The following is a 26771-nucleotide window of genomic DNA, read 5'->3' on the forward strand; positions in this document are numbered from 1 at the left end:
AATAATCCACCTCCAGTTAATAAAATGTTACTGGGACCTTGAAAGAGCTGAGGAACACGGGTTCTGTCATTCATTTTTTGGGAATATACAGCCACTATACTCAGGGAAATGTTGGTGATTGATTGTGAAAAGCAAACTTGATTTGTGACTGCAAGGTTGCTTGAGCTGGAGGGAGCTGTTAGGCTGGCAAGTGGACAGGATATCCTGTGATTCTTGTAATCAAATGAACAGATGCAGCCAGAGGAAACCTACAGCTGTTCCTGCAGCTCACAAGCCCAAGGTTAACACATACCTGTTGTGCAAAATACCAGGGCCAAATTCATTGGTGGGGGAAAGCTACTCTTGGAAGATAAATGAACAGAAAAGCTCAAGTTAATTGAAAAATCTGTATTTCTTTAATCCTGGATGTTGTGCTTTTGTAAGTAAATTGAGGAGGGGATTGTACAAGCCAGCAGTGTATTGTTTTGCATCAGCATGTCAGTTGGATGCTGGTGAATTAATAGATAAATTGCTTAGTGATCATGAGAATAATGCATTGTTCTCAATGTTTGACAGTTCATCAAAATGGCATTTTACTGTTTTATATACTTCAGAAATGGCTCTTGTCTGTTCAGTTTCTTACCAGGCTGGATGTCTTGCAGCCCTAGGAAGGAGGAGATACAGCTTTAGAATAAATAAAGCTGCTTTTAGTAGCTGTCCTATGCTACGTAAGTCTGTAGTCTTTGCAAGACGTGAGTAGGACATTGTAGACCTCTTTGCTGACTACCTGAGTGTCCTTAGCTAATGCTTAATGTTGCTGACTTAACCACTTCCCAGTTGAATCTTAGCCCAGGTACAATATTTGCTCTTGGAGAAGGATTAATTCTTGAAATCCTGGATGGACGCAACTAGAGAAGAGCTTTCAAATCCCCTACAAATTGTCTTCCTTGTTTGTGAAGAGGGCAGTGATTCCCTCTGGTAGATGCAAAGAAGCATAGGACACAGCTGCGTTGGAAAATTCATCTTTCTTCAATAATTTAGAAGTTCCCTGTGCTGTCTGTGGAAGCTCCTGTGCCATTTGGAACACAGCAAGGTATTTAATGTTATTTGCTGGTGTGTTTCTTTGAGTCTACAGCATGAGTAGTGTGTCTAGTCAGCAACAAATACTGGTCTGGGCTTGAAAAACCTACTTCATAAAAATAGAATGCTTACATGTGTATGGTCTATTTCTAATGTCTGCATTACCTTTTTTTTCAGCTCTCCAAGAAGCCAAGTGTTTCCTTTTTCTATGGTTTGTTGTCTGCAAATAGGCCCTAGAAACTGTTTTACTCTTGAAGCAGTTTTAAAATGGGAAAGTAAGCAGGGAAATAGAACGGGAGCAATCTGCAAGGACAGTCATACTCCATCAGAGCTGGGGTCTGTCTAACACAGTGCTCTCATTCACACAGCTCTGATGGTGAGGAGTGTAAGGACGGGGTACATGTGGCCTCATCCTTTCCTGGTGCTGCTCCTCTGCTTCAGAATCTTACTGGCTTAGGGTTGCTCCTGGATCATTGTCCAGCAGCTGCCAAAGGCCTTTTCCCTGTGAATGTGTCTAATCCTGTGATTCAATTCATATTGATGATTTCCAGAGCCACCTTGAGTCTTCTGTTAACTGGGGAAATGCTTCACCTTATTTTAAGTTTGCTGTCTGATGATTACCTGGATGCTATTTTATGACTCACAACAAAATGAAAAGCTGGTCTCTCTGCTTTGTACGACATAGGTTTTCTGGACTTCTCTGTCTGGGTATCTCTTGTGCCCTTGTGGTCTCTCCTTTCTCTTCTTCCTTCCTTTTCTTTTTTCCACTGCTTCTCTTCTTTTTCCCCCATTCTCTTCCCCTCCCCCCCCCTTTTCTCTCCCTCATTATTTTTTTCCTCCTGAAGATTTTGTATTCCATCTGTTTTTTACCACTCAGATGCAAGCTGTTTCCTACCTCTAAGTATAATTGTTGCCTTTCTGGGCAGGTGGCTGGACTCTTCTATCTTTAAGGTCCATTCTGGTTTGAGCTCAGTGCTATTCTGCCCATAATGGGTTGCTTTGGGTTCTGGTTGAGGAAAATGCAGCAGGACAGATGAGGTCTCATTTGGGGGTTGGTCTGACTCCTTATCAACACAAACCACCTGAGTAGATTTTAAACAGAGACACCATTTGGATGTGTGAGGGGTTCTGAAACATCACAGGAGTACAGTGCTTTACCCACTGCTTTAATCTCATCCACCTGTTTTTCCCAGGCATCTGGGACAGGACATTTTGGGACAGAAGAGCTTCATTCACCCACAGTTGCATCCCTGTCTTTGACCATGAGCTGCCCTGACTCTCAAAAGACTGGGATGGGTGGGAAGAATGCTGATTCTCCTCAAAAACAAGTTATCTTCAGAAAAAGCACCCGTGACAAAGCTGTGAGTATGGTAATAGTGGGCTTATTTAGGTTTGAGTTTTACCTATAGTCAGACTGGAGACTTACTAGAAAGCTCTTTCCTGTCCCCTTTTTTTTTTGTCTGACAAAGGAGTGTGAGCCATATTTAGCACTAAGTTTGAGGAGATGATGTAAACAGATGATGGTAAACAGTTTTTAGGGCAAACTTTTCATGTGTTATAATACAAGAGGAAGGCAGCTCACCTCACTCTCCTCCTGGGTTGTACTTCTGCTGGTAAATGTTTAAAACAAAGCTGATTCATTGTCTTTCCAACCTGATGGCACCAAAAATCTTAAAATCTACACTTCTTTGTCCCATGCACAAGTATTTTTGCTGTACCTTTGGGAGTTGGTCTAGATCAGGTCTTCAGTTCTGATGTCCTGAAGCACGTGAATAATCCTGTTGAGTCTGGTGGGGGTGGGTTGCATGTTTGGTGGGAAAAAAAAAATCCATTTAAAATGGAATTGTTCTGATCTCTGCAAGATTTATAGCTCCCTGATGTGCGTGTCCCCCTTCCCTCAACAACCACAAGCATTTTATAGTTCAGCTGTGGTCATCCTCTCCCCACAGCTGACCATCTACCTGGGAAAGCGGGACTTCATTGACAACATAGGGAGTGTGGAGCCTGTAGGTAAGTCCACAAGGTTATGTGCTGCTCTTCCTGCTCTCAACCCTGCTTATCCTCTGTTAATCTTGATTTTTTTCCTTTCTTTCAGATGGTGTTGTGTTGGTGGATCCTGCTATTATCAAGGGGAAAAAAGGTTTGAGGTTTTATGCAATGTATTTCTCAGAAATTGTTTGTCTTTCTGAGTGAGATGCTGAGGTAGAACCTTTTTATTCTTTTAAGGGTACAAATGTAACTCTCCCCCAGTGAATGGGCTTCTTATCAATGCAATGCTTGTTGTTACACATGGGATGAATACTCACTGGGTTATTCAAGTGTTGAAATGAGTTTCCATGTCTCCCTGAGGCAGGAGATGTTTCACTGTTATCCTGCCACATGTGTCACCTGTCCTGTGCTTCTTCTCAGTGTTCGTGTCGCTCACCTGCGCGTTCCGCTATGGCCAGGAAGACATTGATGTGATTGGCCTCACCTTCCGCCGGGACCTGTTCTTCTCCAGGGTCCAGGTGTACCCGCCTGCTGACAAGCCAGAGTCTCTCACCCTCTTGCAGGAATCTCTGCTGAAGAAGCTGGGGAAAAATGCTTATCCCTTTTTCTTTACAGTAAGTATCTCAGAAAGAGCCTCTGATTCTATTCTTGTCTGTACTCACCAGGCTGTTGAGGCCTGGTGATGGACTGAAGATGGGAATTAATAGTGAGTTCATGTTCTGCAAGTTCCAATTTTGAGTGACAGGTGGTGTTACCAATAGTTTTTTTCCTTCTTGCAATCCCGAGAGGCAAAGTGCAAGAGCATCCTAACTGTGCAGTGGTCACAGCACTGTGAAAATTGTTTTCCTTAAAAAGGCAAGGGAATTTGCAATGGCTTTATGCTAGCAACAGCCCTATATATCCTTGCCTTCCCATTCCTGAGGGGCTGGAATACTTTATACCATTGCCCCAGTGCTAGATCCTTTTTCTTTAAAAACTTTGTGGATCAAATAAGGAGATGAAAAGCTCTTTACCAGATGTTGTCAGCAAATGACAGCTGACTGCCAAATTCTAACAGGAAATCCTTCCAGTACTGTCAGTCACGTCTGCCTTAGTGTTCCTGAGGAAGATTCATGTAGTGCGTGGACTTTTTTCTTTTTTTCTTTCTTGACTTTTAAAGTATTTTTGGCAGAGAGGGATTTGTTCATACAAGGCAAGTGTACTATCCAGAATTCCAAAGGGTTACTGCATTACAAGGAGTGACCCCTTGTCTTCAGGAGTGCTTTTGTGAGCAGTATGTTACCTAGAACGTCTGTGTACTATTGCTTTGGTGCATTTCCTCTTCTTCCTCACGCAGTTCCCCGATTACCTGCCTTGCTCGGTCTGTCTGCAGCCTGCACCTCGTGATGTTGATAAGGTGAGACCAGTGGGACACTTACGCTTATCATGGTTAAGGAAAGTCAGATGGAAAAAAATCATGTCAATTTGTCTAGCTTGGGAGTAGGAGAAGGTGATACTGATTTTACTGTGCTGTACCACAAATGTCAAGAGCTAAGGGCTAAAAGTGGGTGTCACAGAATTGGAGTTGAAATCCTCAAAATAAGAAAGGGAATCCAGACCAATAGCAGCAAGACTACAAAATCTGCAGTGCTGTAGCTTCCTTAAGACTACCACATGATTTGTGGGTTGGCTGCACATAAAATGATTGTGGCTGTGAGGCTGTATGAAAGAAAAGGAGACTGAGTGCCTAAAATCTCACAGATTGCTATAAATAACATGTGTTAAGACCTGCCCTGAATTAAATGCAGAGAAGAGCTGGCTTGTACATATGTGTAAACAGAACAACCCTGGAGTAAAAGTCACTAAATAATGATATGTTCTGCAAGGTTTCTGATACTGTTAAAAAGATTCCTTTTATACTTTACTGGATGCTTGTCTGGACAGCAGAACTAGGCAGTCAGCCAGGCAAAGTGGAATGAGGGTTGTATAATATAGTGCAAAAAGGATAAGCTGTGTTTTATGCCAGGGAATGATATTCTATCAAAAATGTCTCTGTAGAGAGTTACCTGGACTCGCACAGGTGTCCCACAATGCTATAAACCTGTGAAAGCAAAGGTTAGCTTGGCCTGATCACTTCCACTCCTTAGATGCTGGTATTGGCATTACAAAGCCAACTCAGAAATTCAGTTCAGAAACCCAGGGGGGGCCAGAGAGCACTGCACACTGGTCAGTCTTACGATGTGACCTTTCCAGCACTGCTCTCACTGGAAGCCTTTCAGGAGCAGGGACATCCTCTTTCAGAGGCTGGGATTAAACCTCATTTATCAGAAGCACCATGGAACAGGTGGATGTGCCAACACCAGTTGTCAGGGGTGTCTGTGACAATGGTGGGAGGCCAGAAGAATTTGCAGCTGGCAGGAGTCTGCCAGTTTCTGGTGTGCAGAAAGATGCTGAAACATCTACAGATGATCCTGATTTCACAGCTGTCCTCTCTCTCTCTCTGGCAGACTTGTGGGGTGGACTTTGAGGTGAAAGCTTTCTCAACAGAAAATGTGGAAGAGAGAATTCATAGGAGGTAACAGGATGTGTTTCTCTTCAGCTTTGCCTTAAAGGGGATGGGTGATCCAGTGGTGCACCTCGGTGCTTGTTCAGCTTTGCCTCCATTGTCAGTGGCTTCTCGGGTGTGAGCACATGGGAATGCAGAACTCCTGCCTCTGCCAAGCACCAGGTGTCACCGTGTTGTCCTCTGTTACTTCCCAGGAACTCTGCACGTCTGCTGATCCGTAAGATGCAGTATGCTCCGGAGAAGCCGGGACCGCAGCCTTGTGCAGAGACCACCTGGCAGTTCTTCATGTCCAACAAGCCACTGCACCTGAAAGCTTGCCTCAGTAAAGAGGTCAGGGGGCATTTGCCCTGGGGCTGGGGACATCATGATATCTGCAGGCCAATGGGCATTTTGCTGCTTTCCCAGCTGAGACTGACTTGTCCCAGCACTCAAGGGCTCTAATGTAATTTCAGTCAGTGGCTACTGCTAGGGGTGGCTGAAACCCTGTTACCAAACACATTTGAGGTCATGAATTGCTGGGAAGGGTCATCTTTCCCTATCTGGGCTCTGTGAGGTGTAATCTGGGGGAATTTAAGATGGGTTTAGGGCTTGGAAGAAGTCTCCTGGCTGGATTTCAGAGCATCACATTCCTTCTAGCTATACTACCATGGCGAGCCCATTCCAGTGACTGTCACCATCAACAACTGCACAGAGAAAACAGTGAAGAAGATCAAAGTCCAGGGTATGTTTTTACTGTTGCTTGGGATTCTTTGAGCACAATAGGACTGAAAGAGAGCCAGAATTTAGTGCTTGTAGCAGTTTAAGAAGGCAGTTGGGGATATCAGGAATTTTTCCCTCCCCCTGTGCGTTGCTGTTTCTTTGCTGTTCGTCAAGTGAAGTGCTGTACCTTTTTTCCTGATTCTTGTGGTTACTTGTATGTCTTAATTTCAGGTACCAGATTGTCCCCCCCTAGAAAAAGAGAAAGGGTGTGGCACCTACAGTGGGCAATGCAGGTGTGGGAAAAGTGGAGAAAAATCCACATTTTTGGGAGGTCAGTGGGAAGGGCTCCCTGTCAGTGTGATGCTCCTGCTAACTGTGAATGTGCCTAGATCACATACAGCTTTGTCTGGTGTTCCAGAAACCTCTGGCAGTGTGAGAAACAGCCGCTCTGCCAGCAGTGGTGTCATTCCTCCTCAAGAAGCTGAGGACAGGGGCTGAGCTTCCATGCTGTGCCAGTGTTTTATCTGTGACACTACATGTTTTCATCCCACAAGCTGTGGAGCTGGGGAAGACAGTCTGAAAGACAGAGGATAGGAAAGAGAAAAGAAGGCAGGGAGGGGAACAAAATGGCTGAGGTTCCTACAGAACTATACCAGAGAAAGCTGTTTCAGTGCCAGTCTGGGATGCACTGTGATTCCCAAATATTTTTAGGCTGATACTCCTCTGTTAGGCTTAAAAAGACCTCGTTGGTCCCAGATTCTCTCGTCTTCAGTGTTTCAGTCAGAATTACCTTGGGGTTTATATAATAAGAATATAAGCCATTTGTTACCACAGGCTCTTGACTGCAGTCTGTGCTGATGCTGTCTCCACATGCATGGGCTGTAGGCACACAAGAGATACCAGGACCAGAGATAAAAGCAGACCCAAACAGAGAAGGAAGAAGGAGATCTCTGTGATAGAAAGAGAAGATCCCAAGAGAATCTTCTTGTGGGTTATTGACTTTCTGTTGTCTCCAAATCAAGGCAAGATGCCTTTCAGGGAAGACAGACTTTGGCCATTGGTGTGCTGTTGGTCTCTGTCCAGGTCAGACTATCTGACCTGGTGGTCCCTTCAGGCTCTAAATGGATGGGGTTTTCTGCTGTCTTCACCATGTTTCCCACTCCTGGGACTTGGGGTGGGGGCAACTGTGTTGTTTGTGGACACCTGAGTGTCTGCTTTCTTCTTTCTCCCTCAGTGGAGCAGGTGGCCAATGTGGTGCTGTACTCCAGTGACTTCTATACCAAAGTGGTGGCTGCTGAGGAAGCACAGTGAGTGAATGCTCCTGCTCCTTCACACCCTTTTAATTACCCTCGTCATCAGTAGTGGGAGGTTCTCATAATTACAGTCTGACAGTCTCCTGCTGTTACAGTGCTCTCTCCTCTTACCTCGTGTGTGCCACACCACTCATACTCTCTGGATGCAGCTGGTCCCCTTTTCACAGAGCAGCAGAGATCCTCATGTTTTTTCAGGGAACAGGGATGTTGCAGAAGAGGTTTGAAGAGTAATTACCTGCTAGACAAGCTTAGTGGCAGCGGCGGAAGGTTCCCCGTTGCTGGAAATCTTCAAATAGAGATGCAACACTTCTGAAAGGTGCTGCTGTTTGAGTGGAAGTCATGGACCCTCTTGCTTGAGCAACAGCATTTCATGTGGTTTCTTCTGGCCTGAGAAAGCCCACGGAAACCTTGAGCCTGTAGATGTTATGGAGAACCACTTGCTTTTTTTCACTGCACTGGCAGTGCAGCTCTGAACCTCACTCTGTGAGGAGGGTTGGGCACACCCAGGTACTTTGTCTGGTGTTCTGCTCTGTAGCTTAGGGACATGTTTTCCATTCAGTATTGGTATTCTCAACTAGGATTTATTCTGTCCAAATTCAGAGGTCTGCAGCACAGAGGAAGTAACCTCAAGTTGCAGCTGAGGAGAGGTGTAGGTTGGATATTAGGAAAAATAGACGTGGCACTTGGGGACATGGTTCACTGGTGGCCTTGGCAGTGCTGGGTTAATGGTTGGACTTGATAATCCTAAATGGCTTTTCCAACCTAAACTATTCTATTATTCTATGGTTTTGACCTACTTTTCTGCCTTAATGTGAAATCAAGCATTTTCTGTAAGTGCTTGTTTTTCTCTGCTGATTATAAAGGGAATTTTGCTGATTAGATTAGAGGTGGACATCTGCATTGTTGACAACTGGATTTGGACAGATAAATTCCTCTCCTTTTGGGCAGCTTTGTAATCTGTTTTGAAATTCTCCTAGCAGGGTGTATAACAAATCACTGTGTATCACTTCCCTTCTTATTTTCAGGGAGAAGGTGCAGCCCAACAGCAGCCTGACCAAGACACTGACACTTTTGCCCTTGCTTGCAAATAACCGGGAGACAAGGGAAATAGCTCTGGATGGAAAACTGAAGGATGAGGACACCAACTTGGCTTCTAGTACTATGTGAGTGGAATTTTAAATGGTCCCAGGTAGTGGGAGAGTTACAGAGAAGAGGGGAGGATGGAGCAGACACTTCCCTCAAGACTTTGTAAAGGTGTGCCCAGATGGGTACGTGTAGCAGGAGTGCTTCTGCCATCGTGTTCATTCCGGGTGAACAGCGATCACAGATCTGGAGAGGTGTTGGCTGTACCTGAGGCTTGCCTGCCCTCCCACTTCCAGGATGTTCCCCTAGTTCTTGCTCCAGGCATGTGTTGTTGCTATGTTGCTCTGCCACCTCACGCTGCTCTCTGTTTTCTCTGGCAGCATTAAGGATGGAATAGACAAGGCAGTGATGGGGATTCTGGTTTCCTACAAGGTCAAAGTGAAGCTCACTGTTCCAGGGTAAGTGTAACACACTTTTTGCTACATCTGCCTGGAGTTAAGGGAGGGGGAGTGTGTTTATGTCATTGATGGGTGAGGAGAGAGCAGAACAGTCCGCCCCCAAGACAAAGGGCACATGTTATAGGACATAAGGCTCCCTCTAAAGCATAAATTGCCTGGAAAACAATCTTGGCCTATCCACAGAACTTGTCCTGAGCCAAAGGGTTTGTATTCCTCTCCTTAGATACCGTATAACTTTATGGTTGAAGTAGGAACCTCTGGTTTGCATTGCAATCTTTTGTTTCAAAGCCATAACCTATTTTGTGAGAAGTGAGGTGAAACTTTGTGTGAACTTTTATGTTGGCATTGCTGTTCTCCCAGAGCAATAGGTGAAAATATCTGCCTGAGAGTCATAAATACAGTAGCTCAGGTTCTGTACTCAGCCAGCTTTCTGGATAAAGCTGATGTTATCAACATGAGTTAGTTCCAGGATACAGTGCAAAAAAGGACAAGGATAGTGACTCTCAGTTGATTCTAGTCACTGTTCACACTTGTATTTCATTCATCTGTCCATAAAAATGCATCAAAGATTTGCAAAAAGCATGATAAAATGCCTGCTGCCTTCTGTGGTCATCCACTTGCCTTCTGGCTCTTGGAAAAGGAGCCATGCCCAGCACTTGGTCAGGAGTTCAAAAACTTAGACTCCTTCTCCATAGGAATGACATGAAAAAGTAAGACTATCTTTTTTAAAAACAAAGTCAGTTGAATTTGTGACAAGTATAGAACAGTATATGAGAAAAGAGATTTCAGTAGTCCACCAATAAAACAGCATTTGCTGGAGCACCAGAATGGAAAGGCATTAAATATGCTTTGTTTTTTTCCTTGTTTTCTTTTCTAGCATGCTGGGAGACCTCACTTCCAGGTAAATGTCATCTTCCTCTGCAGACCATGCAGTCCTAGTTGTTAGTTCATCTTTTTATGCTCTTTCTTATTCCCATCTCCCTAAAAAAAGTAACTATCCCTTAAGCTGTTAGAAGCAAGAAGTTTGTGGTTCAGCTGTGAAAATGAAGCAATTACAAAAATATCTTTTGATTTTATGTACATGCAAGTATCTTCAGCACACAAGAAACCCAGTCTATGAAAGTGGATATGCCTGGGATATTTGTGGAAAAATTGGAGCTTAACTTTTTTTGAGGGGAAAATTATGATTACAAAACTATGAAAGAATGGGTGAAGCTGGAGTTGAGGGCTCAGGCTGGCCTGAGGAGGAGGGAGGCTGAACCAGGCATGTGTGTGGAGCTGTGGATCTGAAGCATTCTTTCTTCTCCCTAAAGTGAAGTGGGCACAGAGCTGCCATTTCGTCTCATGCACCGCAAACCTGAGGAGAAGAACCCAGCAGGTCAGTTACACCTGGTTTTTGCCTTTGTTCATTAGAGGCTCTGGTGAGATCTCACCGTTGTAAGGCTGAGAGGGATTTGTGCTACAGGAAGCCTTCAGAGCATACAAGGCTCCAGTATGGAGCTGCTCTGTGTGCTTGTGTGTATATAGATGTGTGTGTATGTATCTATGTATGTATCAACCTCCAGGCATGAAATAACAGAGAGCAGGGATGCTAAGATGGGAGAAAATGGAAATGAGTCATGTTCCCTTTCATCTTTAACGTATGGAATCACAGCTCAAAGAACAGGGGTTTGAGGAAGATCTGCACAGTTAAATGTCATGACTGCAGTGCAAAATATCCTACATGAAGCTGTCAGCAATTCCCAGCCAGACTGCAGTATAAGCAAAAAAAAAAATCTGACACAGAAAACACCTAACACACATGACCATTGTACAAAGTCAAATAGTTTTAAGCAAGGTGAAGAGGTGATAAAACTATTGATGATTCTTGAGTCCCTGTTACCTTGATGTGGCATTTGCCATGGTGTCTGTGATGTGGCCTTCTTGTTCAGTGGTTATCCAAGATGAGCATCTCTTCAATGTCAGGTCTCTACGTGGAAGTGGGGGAACTCTGTAACAGTGTAAGGAGCAAGCCTTCCCCAGGCATCTTGAGGCTTGGGATCAGATGCCAAAACCACAGGCTGTCAGGAGCATCCTCCCACTTCCCCAGGCCCTGACTGGCTCTGTTTGCCGGTGGTGAGCACCACAGATGGCAAGGTGCTCACACTCAATCAGAAGCTCCTGAACAGCATCTGAAGCTGCTCTTGACCACCAGACACACCAGCCCTTTCATGCTGGGTCTGTTACAGATGAGCCATCTTGTCCTACGCTCTATACTGGGACAGAGTTTCATGGGCTCCAAACAAAAGCCATGGCTGCTTTTGTGTGGCTTTTTCTTTCTTTCTTTTTCTCTTTGTGCCCGAACTGATCTAAAGCTGCTATTTCTAAGAACATGAAACTTGAAAGTGATGGTGGAACCTGTGAGAAGACTTACCCTGAGATAGATGCTTTGGTCTATACTGGAAGCATTAGAAAGGGGTGACTTGAGTCCTTACTGTGTGAAATTGTTGGAGGAATCAAGTGTGAGTGATGAGAGCTGGTGATCTACTCCACCTTCAGCTGCTCTGGTCGGGAATCAGGCTTTGCTAATTATGGATGTGCTGGAGTGGACAAAGGTCGGTTTTATCTCTCCTGTAACAGCTGCACTACAGGAAACTCATTTTCCTTGGGAAAGCCCGTGCTGTGAGCAGTGCCAGCACATTCTCTTGGCATAGAAGTGGTGGGGGGCTGGGATGGCACTGGTGATCCCAGCAGTGTGACTGGTGAGAGCCATCTAGTGCCTCTGGGCAGCTCAGGAGCTTTCATGGACACCAAGGAAAGCTTGAAAACTTCTAACAAGGCTCATCCAAAGGTTTAGGCAGCTATAAAGAATTTTACATTTTTAGTGGTGGGAATTTTTTTTTACATTACTTTTTTGGTGTTAAAAATGCTACAACTCCCTTTTTATTACTTTATACTTCTGGCAGAAGCATTTGTAATATGAGGAAAAATGGAAGTCAGACACTTCTCCCTTCTAAGATCATTTCAAAGGAGGGCTGATGTACTCCTTTATACAGTACACTCAAAAGGATGTGGGCAGAAGGGAAATGGAGAGCTGCAATATTTCTCAGATTGCTTTCCCCAGCACATCCTCTTACAAGAGGCACCACCCATATGTTGTTTGCTACATCAAAGTCTTCTAGGAGCTTGCTGTCAGAAGTGTCAGCTATGGTCCATGCATTTTGTACAGATGGGAATACCAGGTTTCTTATAAACTGAAAAAAATGCAGGTAGTTTCAGGAGCTCTCCCATGGGAAAGCCCTGCAAATGGTCAACTCAGGAAATAAATGCTTTCTCTTAAAAAAAGATACCCTAACACAACAGAAAATTCCTCTGAAGCCTGAATAGCTGACTTGAAAACTGTGCTGGAATGTGGTGTCTGAGCTCATTACAGGGAATAAAACAGTCTCCCATATGAAGCTGGTAAACTGAAAAACTTTTCAGCTTTATTGGCTGGTAGTTTTCCATGCACTGTGCTTCATCACTTTTCCCAGTTGTGAGTTCAGGCTTTTAAATTTTTTATTCTACCAGTTTAGCTCATGAACTCTGAGAAACATAATGTGTTTCATTAGTGAAATACCATCTAATTTGGAATCAAGCAAATCAAGACTTAATTGCAGAGATGGAGTTTCAACAAACAGTGTTTAGACTCTCAAAGGTACCAGAAGATGTAATTTTTCTTTGTTGGCTTGTTCAGCAGCCTCTGCAGTGGGTGCACGCAGAGGTGCATGCACAGGCAGTTTTGAGATCACTCCATGTCTTCTTTTTCCATTCTCTTTTGTTTTTACTGACGAGTCAGTAGTGATCAGTTTGCCTATTGCACCTTCCTGCTCACTTGACTGTCCTAAGGCATAGCTGGAAGAACAGAAAGAAGTCAGAGCAACCATTTTATGGAGTTAAAGCTGGAGTGGGATTAAAAAAAGCCACATATTATGATTTATTTTGCAGTGGGTGAATATCCTTTTCTCTAGCCAAGGTGATTTATGGCAGAAGTAAAACATGTAGCATCAATGCATTTAATCATGCAGGGCTGACTTGAGTACAGAGAACCTCAGAAACATAAGCTTCCCAAGAACGTGATGTAATTTTTTCAGGGCCAAACCAGGGCAAGCGTGAGCAAGTGCTGTGTGCTCTGTTTCACAGCAGATGGCTTTGCCCTCTCCAGTTGTCTGTGAGCAAGCTCTGAAGCATTCATCACTCAGTAAACAGCAGGTCTGTCACAGTGCATGGCTATTGCAGATTGCTTGATCTTTCTTCCCTGTGCCTGGAGGAGACAGAAAAGAAACAGCTTGCTACCTTTCCTTCCCTGTGTTTATTTATTGCTTCCTTCTCTTGGTCTTCTGCTAGGCCAGGATTTGCATGTTTCATGTGTGCTGGTTTTGTGACTGTTTTTGGACCCATGTGGTTCACATGTGGTTATTTTTAGGCAAAGCAGCTCCTGTCACATTGGCAGTCTCTCTGTTCCGCCTGTTGACAAAAAATGTGTAGGGATCTGTTTCTTTTAAAGGTAGATTCAAACTGGGCTGTACCTCTTCATGCTTCCAAGACCTTTCCTGATCAGCAGTTAACCCAGAAATTCCTGCTGGGTTTTCCTCAAGGCTGTGGTCTCAGCATGAGTTCTTTGGTCTGGGGTTTTCCTGCCAATCTCCTGATGTTTTACATTTTGTGGGCCTATGTCTTGGTTACTGGCCTTTGTTTTGGCTGTTGTTCAACAAATGACCATTTATCTCCTCCCTAGTTAAACTTGCACAAAAGGGCTGTTTTCAAGAAACCCAGGAGTGCTTTGTCCCTCTAACAGTAAAGCAATACTTTCCCTGTTTTGGTGTTGTGACTTTCAGAAATTAGGAAATTTTAAAGCATTGAATGTCTTGGAAAATAACAAAACCTATTCTCTTTTTCTTTTCTCCCCAATCAAGTTAAGAGAGGTTAAAAGCAAGTTTATAATGAAAATTACCACATGCTATGACTTTAATTATATGGAATAATTTCTGTGGCTGCATAATAAAAGCTTCCAGAAAACCCTCTGCTGAGAGGACGATGGTAATTTGGACCCTCATGGATCCCCCTCCCATCCCAACCCTCAAAACAATTGCTGGAATGCTAATTAGAAGCAGCAAAAGGCTACCCATTTTCTGAGAATTTTTCAATATTCTAATATTAAATAAGCCACAGGACAGCCAGAGAACTCTGGAGTGGACCAAACTCCCTGCTATGGTGCAGCATGTTGGAGATAGTGTTGCAGCCTGAAGGTGAAGTGGTGCATCTCCAAATGTAATCTTCCATCTGAGGTATATTACAAGCACTACTCTGCTGCCACACTATCTATGTATTGACTCAGTAATCATTTATCTGACAGTAAAACATATGCCCAATTGAAACAATACCTATTTCCCCCTGCACTCCATTCTGTAAAATTAGTTTCAAATCGCTGGTGGGGCTCTTGCTCAGCTTCACCCACGTCACTGCTATCACTGTTCCCATACTAATGAAAGTACCTCCAAGTGGCGAAAGAGAGCAGACTAAAGAATAAAAATTGGAGGAAAAATTGAATGAGAATGATGCTTTATATGTTGGAAATTTTAGAAGTTCTAAATGTTTCATTTTAAATCCATTTCAATCAAGCACACATGCCCTGAGACTTTCCAGACTTCATCTTGGCTTCTGTGAGTATTTGAAACCATCCTGGTCTGGAGAGATGCCATCAGGAGTGTCTTTACACAACCCATCCTTTGAGGCATTTTGGCTGGAGTGGCTGCCTTTGGCACACTTTTAATGCTGACTTTTCCAGCAGTGCTTGTCACGACTTGGTTGCCCTTGATTGCAGTATGTGTTGTGGATGGGAATTCTCCAGGTAGTGAGTTATCCAGTCACTGAAGTGCCCCAGATTCCTGCTGACTTCTGTAGAACGAGGGTGCTTTGCTCCCTACTCCAAAGCCATGGGAAGTAAGCCAGTGAAGTGACTGTGCCTTGCTAAAATATGTGAGAACAATAAAATCCCTGCAAATAAAGTCTGTTCTGCTTATTTTAGGCTGTGCTTAAACAACTTCCAAGGAATCCTGCTAGCAAGCAGGATTTGTTGTAGTGTGGTTAGCAAAGATCCCACTCAGGAAACACAAATGCCAAAGGTCTTGAGACCATTTTTAGGACAAGATGAAATCAGGAGTGTTGCCCCAAAGGGCTTAACCCATCTGATGAGAGACCCCTGAGCTGTCTCTGTACTTTGACCTTTAATTTTAATACTCTCATGTTTGTTGAACAAGAACATTGTCTTCTCATCAGCTGACTTCTTCAATCACAGCAATAGAGCAATTAAAGCTGACATCATGTCATGCAAGCACTGTCAGCTCAGAGTCCAGCTGTGTGCACAGAGGTCTCCCACAGCTGTGACCACCAGCAAGCGTAGATGGGAAAACCTGTCTTTGCTCCTCAGCCCTTCAGATGGCTTGGGCAGCATTGCTGGAATGCTTTTCCGTTTGGGACATAAAGTTTTGCCTCCTCAGGTGTATGTATACCCATTTTGAGACTTTCTGGAATTCTGCTTATACTGCTGCAGATCCTGCTTCTTGTCACTGCTCTGACTTGTCAGTCTGTACATTTTTGCATTAAATATTTTGCAAATGTTTTAGCATCTGCTCTTCTAACTGCCCGGTGTGTCTTTTTTCCTCCTTTGCTGCATGCTCACAACTGCAGGGAAGGATGGGTAAGTTTCTTTTAGTATTTCACATTCTAGCTATACTTGTGCATTGACTCTTAAAAACTCCTCAAAATTGTCCAAAAATCCCCAGCTCAAAATCCAAAGTGAGAAAATTACTGTGGTCTGACAAGTGGCTGCTCTGAGTTAAATAGCAGTCACTGACCATGTGAAGATAGATTAAGAGATTGTTTTGCCTAACAGTGCAAACACACCCAGGAGGGGTGTGTTTGTGTAGAGCTGATGCCCTGTAGCTCTGAGTTTAAGGAACTTAATAGGTTTGATGTGCCTCTCTTTTAGTATAGAAGGAATAAGGATGAAAGGTTTCACATTTTATTCTCACACAAAGCCCCTTGCAGGCTCTAGGCTGTTCAGCTAGCTGATAAATATGTATTTGGAATGGACATGGTTCAGTACAGATGAAAATATCCTCCGTTTGTGCCTTGACTTGCTCAATCAACTTCTCATTTTAGCTAGAATAGCACCAGTGAACATGGTGCCTGTGGGAATGTGGTCCCAATCCCTTTGGAAACAAAGGAAACACTACCAGCCTGCTCTGGGCTTCTCTCCTTCCTCTTTTGTGTTGCCTCTAGTCTACTGGTGTAAAAATAGGGTAACATAATTTTGAAAGACCTGTGTTTCTTCCATTGCAGTGAAGCAGAGCTGGTATTCGAGGAGTTTGCTCGTCAGCAGCTAAAAAATACACCTGATGAAGAGGACAAGAATTCACCCTCAACTGATGAGTGATTAAAAGAACAGGCTGACAGAGGAGCTGTGTTGTCTGGCTTCAATTAGAAATGTAGGACCTAAGTTTCTAGTAAATCTGCATGTTCTCAGTTCATGCATGGTCTTCCAGGGATTAGCCCTGAGTCAGTGGACATGACATCAGGAATCTCTATTGCTTATTACAAGAGTCACCTCTGGAGGAATGTGGCAAACACAGCACCTGGTGCTTACTCAAGCTACCAGAGGAAGATGGGACAGCTGCCATGTCATGACTTCTGCTTTCAGGGCTGCCTAATAAAAAGGTTGGTTGCTTTCAGCACTGGTGAGAGCTTAAATGAGGGTTTATGCAGCCTGCCTGGACTTATTCAGTGTCAGAGTTTGTGACTTTGAAGTGCCAGTGCACCAAATCCTAGCCTGGAAGGCTGGCTTGCAGCTGTGGGTGATTCATCAAAGTTTCTCAGCAGACTGTACAAAACTGATTTTATTTCCTTCTGGTTGCTTTTGTGTTGATGCTTTACCAAATTCAGCCAGTGAATTTTTTCAGTGCTTGCACTTTGCCCATGTGGTTTTTACATCCACTTTCTGTACCAGTAAACGTCTCACAAGTTGTCTCCCCTAGCAGAGACAATGCTGATACACAGTATTAGCTTTCTAGCAATATGCTTAACAACCACGGTATTAAAGATGAGATAAATGTGCACTGTCCATAAATTGCTTAAAGCTCCCTATATACAACCCCAAACAGAAATACAAGTCCAGACAGAGCTTGTATTTATTCTAGTTTCCTGTAGGCAACTACTTCAAAAGAGGGTGCAGGAAAACTAAGGAGGAAATTATGGCACAGCCATAAGCTGAGGAGCCTTTCCCAACATCCATCTGCCAGCAGTTGGTTTATGCTCTAAAAAGTGAGATTGCATTCTGGAAACTGTTTTCTCTTGTTGATCTGGATATTCTCATTATCCATGTAAATGTAAGATCTTTTCCTAAATTTCACTTAGGTTTTTGCTGAAGTAAGTTGCATCAGCTAATTACATTTTGCATGTAAAACAATGGGTGTTTTCTTTTTCTCATTTTTGCTTTAAATCTGCTTTTCAGTGTCCCTGGTTTAAATTCTCCTGGAAAGTCTGAATGCAGGCCCCACGTTTATTAATACAGACTTACGTTTCCCACCTTACACTCTGGAAAATGAAATTAAGAACTTCATACTTATATCCTTCTGCTTCTGTAAACTGGTCTTGATTAAGATGCTGGAAGCAGTTAATTAAGACCACAGCTGACTTCAGGGCTCCATCAGTGCTCTCCCCAATGCACCTGTTTCTTGGTGCTGTCCATTAGTCACAGGTGTCTCACCTTAGCTTGAATTGCAAGAGGCACAATGTTTGCTCTGCACTGGGTGCTTTGCTGCTAAAGGAACCCAGCCAGCTCCAGGTGTTTGTGATCCAGGTAATTTCTGTGTGATTTCAGCTTTGGGGGAGGGTCAGGCATTTGTACCTGAGTGTCTGGGAAGGCTTTTCCCTGGTATTTTTGTTACTAATTTGTTGGTGGCTTGAGAACACACAGAAGATACAGTAAGGTTGAACAAATTGCTGGTTGTGAATATGCTGGTCTTGGAGAGCAGGTGTTCAGAAAATCCTTTAAAGATGTAAGAGAAGGAGGGGGAACAGGGTTTCCCCTGTTATGCTTCAAAGTGCATCTTTCTTCAGCGAGGTGTTTCCTTCAGTGCTTCTGACTACTGGACCTGTAAGTATGAGACTAGTAAACTCCGAGATCTGATTCCTTCTTTTTTCTTCTTTTTTAAAAATTTCTTATATGTCAGCTTTGTGAGGGGCCCCTGTCGCTGCCTGACTTTCCTCTCAAATTCAGCTGTGGTGATGACTTCTGTAAGCTAAGTGTGACAAAATCACAGTGCACTCTCTTGTGCAGTGAGGAGGAAATAGTTGTTAAATGGTTATCAAATCTGTTCTTTTGTCTGGGCTTGGGAAAGCACTTTGAAACACTGTTTGTTTAGCTCATGCTGGACATTTGCTCAGAGAGCAATGAGAGCTTTCTGCTGGTCTCTGCAATTCCCTGTCCTGCAGGACAAGCTGGACTTTTATTCTCCGGCCCTTCAACCAGCAGATGCTGACTGCTGTGAGCAGAAAATAGGTCTCTAGCTAGAACTGTTTGCCTTTTATCTTCCCTTTCTTCTGGTTCTGGTACTATGTTGATCTACCGAGTCAGACCTGTGGCCTGCTCCTCCTGTTTACAGCTGGGGGACAGCAGATCCAATTTCCTGACTCCGTGGCTTTGATGTGGTGGGACTCCGTTTGTAGAGGGCTTGCTAGCTCCCGGAGAGGGATGCGCTCTGGGACCGACGGCATCCCTGGACCTGCTGTGTTTGAAGATAGCTTAGAGCAAATGCATGACAGGACGGGTTTGGCAACAGATGCTTTCCCCTCGCACATCTCCGTGAGATCCCAGCGGGAACGCGGCAGTGCCCGGAGCTGCTGGGTGTTAGAGAGGCGGGGGAGTGACCGGGCCGTAGCGAATGGGGCCGGGCCGGGGCTGCTGCGGCCCCGGGGCAGGCCCGGCAGTGGGGGCGGCCCGGCCCTCGCCCTCGGCGGCGTCCCACGGCCTCAGCGCCCCTGGAGCGCCCTTCGGGGCGGCACGGCAGGTGGAGCCTGGGCGGGAGGGCGTGCTCGCAGCATTTCATTAAATCCTGGAACACGGAGAGGGCTCGCCCAGGGATGTGGGGGAGTCCTCGTCCGTGGAGGTATTCAAAGAACGACGGGACGTGGCACTCAGTGCTCTGGTCTGCCTGACGAGGTGGTGTTCGGTTATAGGTTGGACTCGATGATGTCAGAGGTCTTTTCCAACCCGAATGATTCTGTGATGCTGTGCTGCAGTAGCCACAAACAATGGGGAGAAACGGGGACCGCGGTCCGGGCTGTCGGGCTCGCCTCAGCAGGGAGGGCTGCGCTGAACACCTTTGCCTCGGCTCCACGGAGCCACGGCTGGGCCGGTCCGATCGGCGCTCGGGCGGTTCGCAGCGAGCAGCGGGGTGGCCGTGACCGTCCCGTTACGGCGGCCGGGCCCTTCCCCGCCCGGGCCCCTCCCGCCCCTCCGCCGCCGCCGCCCTGTGACGCGGCCGCCGCTGGGGGGCGCCGCTCGCGCGGGGCCGGCCGGTAGGGGGCGCCGCTCGCGCCGCCGGTCCGTGCAGCATGGCGGCGGCGGCGGCGGCGGCGGCGGGGGCTGAGCAGACACAGCCGGAGCCGGCCGCCGGCGCCGCGCCCGAGGAGTCGTCGGACAGCGAGCCGGAGCAGGAGCCCGGCTCCCTGCAGAAGCTCATCCGCAAAGTCTCGACGTCCGGGCAGATCCGCCAGAAGGTGCGTGCGGCGGGAGGGGCCGCGGGCAGGGCCTCGGGCTGCTGGCGGCGCTGCGGCCGGCGCTGCCTCCGCGTTGCGCTCGGTGCTGCCGCCCCTCCCTCCCGCCCGGCACGGTCCGCGCCGCCGCCAGCCCGGGCCGCCGCTTTGGGAGTTGCCAGAGACCCCCGAAGCTTTCTCCGGCGGCCTGTCACCGAGCCCGTCCCTCAGAGAGCTGCCGGCGATCCCCCACACATCCTGCCTCTCTCCCCTCACCACAACCCCTCAGGGATCTGCCGGTGACCACCTCACATCCGCCAAAGCGCCCCTCAGGACTCGGCCATTTCCCCCTTTGCCCCTGTTGGGAAAATCTTTAATTGTAACAAATAGTGTTTATGTTAGTTTTATTTACCCTCGTCGTTTTCGGTGACAGCCGAACCACCCCTCAGGGTCCTGCTGGCGATCTCCAATCCACACAGCAGAGACCCCCTGACAACACCCCCAACAGCTTTCCAGGCACTTGTGAACCCCAAAATGCCCCTCAGGGATCCCCATAATGAACTGTTTCTCAGGTGCTCGTTAACAGCTGCCCCCTAAATGCCCTTCAGCGTCTGCCAGCGCCCCACAAACTGCCCTCAGGGGCTGCTGGAGTTGCCCCGACCACCCGGCAGGTGCCATCCCCAAACTGCCTCTCTGAACCTCTCCAGTTCCCCTCCCCAGTAGCCCAGCTCAGGCCACCTTCTTCCCAGTGCCAAGGTTCAGACCTTCCAGGGAGCTTTACCCAGCTCAGTGATCAGTGTACCCAGGCTCAGTAGAACCCTGTCTTACTTCTTTCCTTCCTTACCTTCTTTCCCTGTAATATTTTCTTGGAATCATGGAGGTCAGATTTGGGCTCCTACTCCCTAGTGCTGCCCCATTTACCTGGTATTTGAGTCCTTAAGGGCATCCTCACTCCATGAAGCTGCATCTTCTCTTTTCTCCCCATGTCACCATTGCCACGGGCTCCTTCCTCACCTCCCCATACCTTCCCTGAGAACCTCTGCACATCCCAGCCATAGATCCCTGTCACATTGTTCCATATCACCTTCCAACACCTCCCTCCTCTGTCGTCCTGTTGTACTTGGCACAAGTCACTGTCTCATCATCAGAGCTCTGCTTTGGAAGGTGCAGCCCTTGTTATTTCCTGCAGTCCTTGCGTGTGCCTCCCTCAGCATCTTCTCCTCCTTTTTGTGCATCCTAATTTTCCCCATCTTGCATTGTGCTGTTTTACCTTTCTGTAGCGATATAGCAGTATTTGACTTTCTGTCTGGCCAAGCAGTGATCTTACAGTTGGTTAGTCTTTGTTCCCAGCTTTGTCTGTTCTGCTTTGTCTTCCTGGTAAGGTAACAGTCCTTTCCACCCAGATTCCCTTGGCCCAGTCATGTTTTACCCCTCTGTGGTGCATCCTGGAACAATAACACCGTTTTTTAGGGGCAGTAACAACATTCTGCAACTACAACCACAGCTGTAGTTCCTCTGTATTGTTACTGTAAGAGAAGATGTGAAGGTTTCCTTCAACCTTAGACTGGGAACCACCCATAGGGAGTTTCCCTTTTCTGTACTATTTTTATTATAGCAGCATGATTTTTCTTTGTAGCTATTAAGCTCCTGTGTAACTCTTGGACTGTTGTGTCATGTATTTCTGCTTAGAAATACCAGGTTAGTTACTCTGCCATCACCTGCCTTGTGCTCACCTTGTCTCTGCAGCATGGACAAGCACGGTGCAGCTTTGGGGATGCAGAAGCTCGCTCAGCACTGGTGCTGCAGCTCAGTGTTGCTTCTCTTGTACTCATATCAAAGGAGAGCAAGTGTCTCTGCATGGTGCAGTGTCTGAAGCATTGCTCAAAGGGCTCTTCTTCATGCTGGCTGGTTTGCCCTGCTTTCAGACACAGGATCTGCCATCATTCTGCTGCGCATCATTGTTTGACTGCATTGGTTGCAGCTGTGAAACCCCTGTGACAAAGTGCAGTTGTTATGTGAGGACCGTGATGGGGCTGCTTCCTCCATCTGTGAGGTGCTGCTGGCACTGCCACTGGCTTTGTGGGCTGAGGCACTGTGGGGCTGGGCTGTGAGATGGTTCTTTTGACCACATGAGGAGACCCTGGAGCCCTCTAAATCTGCTGATGTTCTGTGTCAAGCAGATTTCAACTGTGCTGTAGCACCAGGTGACTTAAGCTAGTCTGTTATTCTGCTGTGAAAAAAAATAAGCCTTTAGCGATATTTTCCTGCACCTGGAGTGCTGAATGTTAAGAATTTGTCTTGCTGGAGATTGGATGAACCTTGGGATTTATTAACACCACTTTTGGAAGGGGTCTCTTGGAAAGGGAGGAAGGATGCCTCCATGGTGGTGTTGAGAGCAGGGATACAAAGACTTTTCCAGTGCTAGAGTGGGAACTCTTGCTTATAGCAGGATGTTAGATATGCTAAGGTGAAAGGTGCATTGGGTTGTATTTTTGTTTGAATATAGCAGAACATGTCCTCCTGTCCCTACTTAATAGTTTTCCCTGTTTTACATCACTTCCCGTGTCAGCATGGCTGGAAAAAGATGAAACCAGCCACTTGTATATGCGAACATAAGCGTATTAAGAACAAGGATTATAAACAGATATTGTCTACAGCTAGTAAGCCTTCTGTGTGTTAACCTGCAGAAAACCTTTGACTAAATAGTGTCATATTTTCCAACTAAGCCCAGGTATTATGGTATTCCGGATTGATTTGTTCTATTGCTTGTTGTTGTCGTTTTGGTTTGTCATCATCTTTTCTGCATGCTGCTGCATGTATACTCTTTCCTTGCCCTCAGGGCAAGGAGCAAAGACAACTCTGTGGGTAATCATAGTTTTGATGAGACTTTGAGGAGCTCACTTCCTTTGTAAAGGCAGACCTAATTCTGAATTTGTCTGTTGAATGATAGAGTGCAGACTGCTGCAAGCTGTAGAAGCTGTTGGACAGGTCTGTCAGTGACAGTAAGAGATGCAGGCAGACTTTTACTGTGGCCTGAGGATATAAATCTCTTCTGATCACATCTTTTGCTGCAGTTAGCTTAAGACCATGCCTGTAAGTACAGCTAAATCACCATGGAAGCTTACGGTTATCACAGCTTGAGCACGAAGTCTGCTGTGGCCATGGAATTCCTCAGAATTTTCTTGTTTGTCACAGCTGCAAGCACTTGGAAGGTACTTTTTCCTTCCTCTGGTCCTGCCATTTGTTTTCCTAAGAAATGCTGTAAATTAAAGCTGCTTGCTTGCTTGCAAGACCATAAAACTTCAGTGAACTTGTCTCAGAGCCCAGAGATTGTCCAACCATGTTTGACTGAAGTAGCTTGGTGTGTAGCAGTGGGCAAGCGGAATTGTTTGGATGTTTAAGGACTGAGGTGTTGATGTGCAGGGTCTAAAGGCAAATCACAGGTAATATCTCTTTAGCTAAAAAACCAGTCCCTTGTGGGGGAAGGAGAAGTGGAAGGCTCAGTGTTTGGAAAATGAAGTACTGTGTTCTAATGTACTTACTTGCTTTTAGCTAGAAAGAATTTTTGAGGCAGAGAAGAAGGTATAAAGGAAGCATGTTTAACAGTCTTTTACTGATTATTATTATGGGGAAAGAAGAAAGCCTCACATGATCAGGTATAGCAGGTAGTGTGAGTGCTCTTGTCTCAGCTGGCCAAGAAGCAGAGGCTGCACTGTGTGCTTGATCAGCCATTTCGAGACCTGACAGACTTGCACCAGCATCAAGCTTCAGAGGAGCTTTTAGCTCCTCTCTGGTCTCAGGCTGGTGTTGGTGCAGCTGCAGAAACTGTTGGTCAGCTAAGATTAAGTATTTTTGAATGGATAGGAATTAGGAAAGAGATGAAATGACCTAAGAGAAGGAAGACGTGTGTGAGGAGAGGCAACAGCAGGACTTTGCTCCCACCTCCTAAGCAGTGCTGAGACCTCAGCTGGCCAGCTGAAGTGGTAATGTCATCTTGTTTTCACTCGGCATGGACTGAGGCACAGGAATATCCAAAGTGGTCCTGTGAGCTGAGGGTGTGAAACCAAGGAGTGCAGCGCCTTTTATAAGCTCTGACAATGAAGTGTGCTTCTTCCTTTGAACTTGACCTTTCATTTCCAGCATCACATTACAACCCTCAGAAAGCAGGAGGTTGGATGAACAGGCCATCTTCCCATTTCATTCATCAGTTCTGTGGAATTTCCAGCCTGCCAGCTTTGGTGTGTTGAGCTCTCAGTTTGTTTACCAGACAGGATTTCAGCAGCGTCCTTGGGTGACATCAGGAGAACTTCTTGTTTAGACTAGTTCCATCTAAGTTCTGTTTACTTTCACAAGCAATTTCTCTGTAATATTTTCATTTTTATAAGCATTTATCATTGCCTTGAACTTTTAAACACAAGTTTGCAGTATTTATTTCACCAGGGTTGCAAACAGAGTGAGCCTCTTTCCAAACTTTCTGGGATACTGGAAGCTGTCTAGCTCCAGTAGCAGAGATATGTCAGGTTCATTTATATTCTGAAAAGCAGTACAAATGAACTAGTGTTGAGCTTTATGCTGCAGTGGACAGGCTGTTCAGTATCTGAACTAGCACATTTCCCTTCTCTCAGGTATAGGTGATGCCTTTTGCACTATGGGAAGTTGTGATTTTCTTTCTGACGAATAGCCTTGAGGTCTTGGAGCCCCCTTGCAGCATAAAGGCAGAAAAACAGGGGGAAGCAAAACGTTTCTCCTGGTTTTTGTGCAGGTTTCCAGAGCATACTATGCTGAGTCCTCAGAGACATGGTGGGCAGCATGGGCAACTGAAGAAAGCTAATTTTGTTTCTTCTTGTATTGCCTGTTAGATAAAATGTCCATTTTATAGGTAAAGAAGTGTTATTTTTATTTCTGTAGTGCAAATGTTTTAAGATTTCCTGAGATGAGAGTGAGGAAAATGAGAAGTTTATTAGTTTGAAATACAAGTATTGAAAGAAGTGTTATGATAAGAAGCAAAGCATTTCAGTAAAGCAACATTGTAAAAGAAATAAGCAAGAAATGAGGAAGGAATTTTCAGGAATTCATGACTTAATTCATGTTCTGTCTGTGGCATCTTCCACTAAAACATATTAAAATGTCTTTCTGGTTTTGTTTTGCTGCTTTCTAACAGGTTATCTGAAAGAGGACGTTTTAGGAGCTTCATGTTATAAATTGTGGTGGCTTATGCTTTAATCCAGGTAGAAACTGGGAACTCTTCACCTAAAAAGAGAGAGAACTTTTGCAAAAGAGAAGTTTTCATGATTGAACTGAAACTGAACATCTTGAGCATAGGTTTAAGGACGTGAATTTTCTTGGATTAACAGCATGAGCATGCTAGTTTCTTCTCTGAGCACTAAGGAAAAAGGTAGGATTTTAGGCCGTATGAATGTTTCTGTCTTAATCTACGTTCTGTTTCATGTGCACTTCAGACTCATCTGTTCTGACAATTTGGAAAGCCTCCCAGCACTGTTTCCACTTGTGCCTTGCTGCTGGAGAGTTTTGGATGCTGTATGAAAGCAACAGCTGTTACTTCCTTGTTAAAAAAACCCCAAAAAACAACAAGCCCAAACTAAAAAAACCCTACTGCACAACGAAACAAAGCACAAAACCACGCGCACTTGTAGCGTTTCTCATTCCTTCTAACTATAGATCAGGTTCCAGGAACTAAAGAGCTAACATTAAACTTTTTTGCATGTGTTGAGAGCATGGATTTACTTAGACCACATCGCTAAAAAGTTTCCAGGCTACTAATTCTTCTCTCTAATAAAATTAGAGACAAATGAATGTTTTGGTCTGATTGCTTGGTTTTTAAAAATAAAACTTAAGTCAAATATTTGGTGTATTTTCCCTAAAACCTCTAGTTATGGAAAAATTACTGAGTTTTTACTTTGGAGGAGTACAGGATCATAAATGAAAACTGTGAAATGTCTGTCGCCAAATTACCTGATTAGAAAACCCAGTATACCACGTAAGACACTGTATAACTCTACCTTCTTTAACTACAAATCCAGTCTGATTCTTTCTGAAATAGCAGCTATACCTGCATATGTAAGAGAAAGCACAAGTAAAACAGAGAGGGTTTGTTCCCTGTTCCTGGAAAGCTTGAGATTTACCCTAGATGTAGGGACAGCGTCATTGGAAATTTCGCAGCACACTACTGTCCCAAGTGAGTAAGTGTTCCTCTTGGAACACATTTTTTCAAGATCTCATATGCACCAACCATTATTTAAAGGCTATTTTATTAACTCTCCACTGAAACAGTTTGTTCCCTGCTTTTTCTTCACTAAGTGGTTATTGCTTCTTGTTTCACTAAGAATTTATGTGTCTCTTGAAGAAAGAAGGTGCTTCTGTTTGGTACTGCAGCCCTGTGGGATAGTTATCCAGGGGTAGCTGAGCTTTAGGCAGAATAGCTGAGGCAGCAGCACTGTTCCACAGCAGCTGCCATGGTTTGTGCTCCCTTCTCACGCATTTTATATAAAACACTCCAGAAAGCAATGCGCTTATCGTGCATGCCCTGTTCAGTAGTGCTGCACCTCTGCAGCAGCAGTGCAGTGCTTCCACAGGCTATGGAGCTTGCAGTCTGGACCACACCTGGACCAGACCTGGACCACACCTGGACATGAGAGTGCTTACATAGAGGAGAAGGAGGTCTAAAGCTGGCTGCTCTTGTCCAGAGAGGAGAAGGTTGGCTTGATGGCTACATTACCACTTCTGAGTTAGGTGATTGATTATACAGGATCGCTTCATTTGGTTTTAGAGGAGATCTCTTTGTTTCCTCATCGTCTCATTGCTAAGTTGAAAAGTTTTACATCTGATCAC

General features: G+C 45.2%; 2 protein-coding genes across 4 annotated transcripts in view; both read left to right on the forward strand.

Annotated features, from left to right (window-relative positions):
* The first annotated feature begins 872 nt into the window (after window positions 1–872).
* SAG (S-antigen visual arrestin) lies at window positions 873–17646 on the forward strand. 2 transcript variants are annotated; one of them, XM_010390604.4, is made up of 16 exons: window positions 875–1072; window positions 2253–2420; window positions 3009–3069; window positions 3155–3199; window positions 3469–3662; window positions 4385–4444; window positions 5535–5602; window positions 5788–5923; window positions 6230–6314; window positions 7527–7599; window positions 8631–8768; window positions 9069–9146; window positions 10024–10047; window positions 10460–10524; window positions 15855–15864; window positions 16509–17646. In XM_010390604.4, the coding sequence occupies exons 2-16, from the start codon at window positions 2322–2324 to the stop codon at window positions 16600–16602; spliced, it is 1230 nt and encodes a 409-aa protein (XP_010388906.1). In that variant the 5' UTR covers window positions 875–1072; window positions 2253–2321; the 3' UTR covers window positions 16603–17646. The 2 variants fall into 2 exon arrangements, with proteins under 2 accessions (XP_019136186.1, XP_010388906.1); XM_019280641.3 differs by lacking the exons at window positions 15855–15864; window positions 16509–17646 and adding an exon at window positions 14787–14884 and having other exon boundaries at window positions 873–1072.
* Window positions 17647–19790: 2144 nt separating this feature from the next.
* DGKD (diacylglycerol kinase delta) overlaps window positions 19791–26771 on the forward strand; it is a 58019-nt gene continuing 51038 nt past the window's right edge. Inside the window, exons 1-2 of one of the 2 annotated variants that reach the window (XM_039556859.1) lie at window positions 19932–19946; window positions 21559–21620. The gene's annotated coding sequence lies outside the window, so the exon portion shown is untranslated. Of the gene's footprint in view, window positions 19947–21558; window positions 21621–26771 lie in introns of both variants that reach the window. The other variant, XM_039556860.1, reaches the window with a different exon arrangement.

This window comes from Corvus cornix, chromosome 9, assembly GCF_000738735.6.
Source record: "Corvus cornix cornix isolate S_Up_H32 chromosome 9, ASM73873v5, whole genome shotgun sequence".
Lineage (NCBI taxonomy): Eukaryota > Metazoa > Chordata > Aves > Passeriformes > Corvidae > Corvus > Corvus cornix.

Bases quoted from the DNA above. Each gene is read 5' to 3' on its own strand.
- SAG (XM_010390604.4), top strand. From the start codon at position 2,322: ATGAGCTGCCCTGACTCTCAAAAGACTGGGATGGGTGGGAAGAATGCT. The intron at 5,924-6,229 runs GTCAGGGGGCAT...CATTCCTTCTAG, and splicing joins AAGCTTGCCTCAGTAAAGAG to CTATACTACCATGGCGAGCC. The intron at 8,769-9,068 runs GTGAGTGGAATT...TTTCTCTGGCAG, and splicing joins AACTTGGCTTCTAGTACTAT to CATTAAGGATGGAATAGACA.